Source organism: Salvia miltiorrhiza, chromosome 5, assembly GCF_028751815.1.
Source record: "Salvia miltiorrhiza cultivar Shanhuang (shh) chromosome 5, IMPLAD_Smil_shh, whole genome shotgun sequence".
NCBI classification, from domain to species: Eukaryota; Viridiplantae; Streptophyta; class Magnoliopsida; order Lamiales; family Lamiaceae; genus Salvia; species Salvia miltiorrhiza.
Genome location: NC_080391.1, coordinates 54,955,960 through 54,958,472, shown reverse-complemented (window position 1 = coordinate 54,958,472; position 2,513 = coordinate 54,955,960). Strand labels below are relative to the sequence as shown.

The 2,513-nt window shown below is 37.7% G+C and overlaps 1 protein-coding gene across 1 annotated transcript; it reads left to right on the top strand.

Moving 5' to 3' along the window:
• The first annotated feature begins 329 nt into the window (after positions 1-329).
• Positions 330-2,004, top strand: LOC131026134 (protein FAR1-RELATED SEQUENCE 5-like). The gene is made up of 3 exons (XM_057955904.1): positions 330-1,300; positions 1,378-1,417; positions 1,735-2,004. The coding sequence occupies exons 1-3, from the start codon at positions 330-332 to the stop codon at positions 2,002-2,004; spliced, it is 1,281 nt and encodes a 426-aa protein (XP_057811887.1).
• The last annotated feature ends 509 nt before the right edge of the window (positions 2,005-2,513 follow it).

Sequence of the window (2,513 nt, the reverse complement as noted above, 5' to 3'; positions counted from 1 at the left end):
TTGTAGAAATGGTGTATGCATGTAGTTGTTGCTCTTATGAAATGTGGTAGGTAGTTAAATGCAATTAGGGTTTTTAGTTTTGTGTGTGGATATGTAATGTGAGCCCTGAGTTCGTCAATTTGGTGTATGTGAAGGTTGTTTTTTTTGTTTTTTGGCTGAGTTTCTTGGATCTGCGAACATTATTTTTCTGGAGGAACAGATACCCCAAATGGGTTATTCGATGGCTTCTTTATTTAATATGAGTCTTTTGATTCCTGTAGTATTATTGTATAATGTTTTGTCATAAAATAATTGTTTAATTGTAGTCATTTTTTCTTTGATTAGTGAAAATGGTGTTAGATTTGAATGTGCCGGCTGGAATAGATGAATTGGAATATTACAATAATATTGTGAATGATGATGCAATAGACTGGGGCATGAATAATGTACGTGCTGAGGAATTTTCAGCATATGGGTTTGAAACGGAAGAAAATGTGAATGTAGAAGATGTAGATGTGAATGAAGAGGTTGTGAATGAAGAGGTTGTGAATGAAGAAGAAGAGAATGTTGAAGATGTGGAATCTGAGTTTCTCGACGATGGTGAAGATGTGGCGAATGAAGATGTTAATTCAACATCTAGAGAGTTAGAGGACAAATTATCACCTGGGTGTTTAGTTGATGGAGCCGATGAGGCTTTTTTGTTATATTGTGCCTATGCCAAAATGACCGGATTCAGTGTAAGGAGAGGGAACGAAGAAAAATTTAAGCGGACAAAATTATTGCGTATGAAGACATTTGTATGTAGTTGTCGCGGTTCGACACCTAGTAGTCACATTGATGGTCGTTTACCTGTATATAAGAAGCAAACAACTCGGTCCAACTGTCAAGCCCTTTTGAGGGTTGCTCGTGTTGAGGGAGGGCCGTGGAAGGTAACGACATTCACTAAAGAGCACAACCACGAGTTAGTTGCCAAGGATCAAGCCTATTTGCTTCGTTCTAGTCGTCACCTTTCGCATGGTAACAAGTCTATGTTGGAGGCTTTGACTTCAACCGGCATACCTATAAGCCGGGCTTGTCGTTTCATGGAGAATGAATCTGGTGGGCTTGAAAACGCCGGATTTATTCGTAAAGATGCTTACCATCATATGGACAATGTTAGAAGAAAGTCTAAGATGACGGATGGAGATTCCATGGCTCTCATGCAGTACTTTGTTGACAAGTCGAACAAAGAGCTTTATTTCTACTGGAATATGCAAAAGGATGATGATGGCCGACTTATGAATTTCTTCTACCGTGATTCTCGTAGTGGGCTTGATTACGAGTATTTTGGTGATGTGCTATCTATTGACACAACCTACAAGACCAACAAATATGATCTTATTTGTGCTCCTTTTATAGGTATGGATCATCACTTTCTTCTAACATTGTCCATATGATGGTAAGCATCTTTACGAATAAATCCGGCGTTTTCAAGCCCACCAGATTCATTCTCCATGAAACGACAAGCCCGGCTTATAGGTATGCCGGTTGAAGTCAAAGCCTCCAACATAGACTTGTTACCATGCGAAAGGTGACGACTAGAACGAAGCAAATAGGCTTGATCCTTGGCAACTAACTCGTGGTTGTGCTCTTTAGTGAATGTCGTTACCTTCCACGGCCCTCCCTCAACACGAGCAACCCTCAAAAGGGCTTAACAGTTGGACCGAGTTGTTTGCTTCTTATATACAGGTAAACGACCATCAATGTGACTACTAGGTGTCGAACCGCGACAACTACATACAAACGGATGGAGATTCCATGGCTCTCATGCAGTACTTTGTTGACAAGTCGAACAAAGAGCTTTATTTCTACTGGAATATGCAAAAGGATGATGATGGCCGACTTATGAATTTCTTCTACCGTGATTCTCGTAGTGGGCTTGATTACGAGTATTTTGGTGATGTGCTATCTATTGACACAACCTACAAGACCAACAAATATGATCTTATTTGTGCTCCTTTTATAGGTATGGATCATCACTTTTGAATAATTGAGAATGCCCTTAAATATTTTATCTTTGATTGCATGAAGTAGTTATAGTTCATTAATTTAAGCTAAAATTGATAATGCCTTTCCACATACATTCGGCCTCTAATTTGTGATAATACATGAGAAGTCCAAAAATGAAGATGATAGACATATTTTATATTTTTTTTTTCCTAAGGCTTAATTATTTTTATTTGGATCCAGATAACATTACATATTTTTATAAAAGTTTTTTTGAACATTATTTGCCATCCACACAAATTGTTTTTCGAGCTTTATTTGGGTTAAATTAAGAACAACTTATGTACACCTTCGTTCTTACATACATTAAGGCTTAACATTACCTATTTTTCTCAAACTTATTATATTTTTATTATGTTGATTTTGTAGGTATTAATCATCACTTGAAGAATTGTATGTTTGGGTTGGCTTTCCTTTCTAATGAGACAACGGAGACCTTTGAATGGTTGTTTTCAACCTTCCTCGAGTCAATGAATGGGAAGCAACCG

What these genes read in the sequence shown, in the direction of transcription:
- LOC131026134 (XM_057955904.1), top strand. Translation starts at nt 330, where the DNA reads ATGGTGTTAGATTTGAATGTGCCGGCTGGAATAGATGAATTGGAATAT. An exon ending in CGTAGTGGGCTTGATTACGA is followed by an intron (nt 1,301 to 1,377) that starts GTATTTTGGTGA and finishes CTCCTTTTATAG; the next exon opens with GTATGGATCATCACTTTCTT. An exon ending in CTAACATTGTCCATATGATG is followed by an intron (nt 1,418 to 1,734) that starts GTAAGCATCTTT and finishes TGTGACTACTAG; the next exon opens with GTGTCGAACCGCGACAACTA.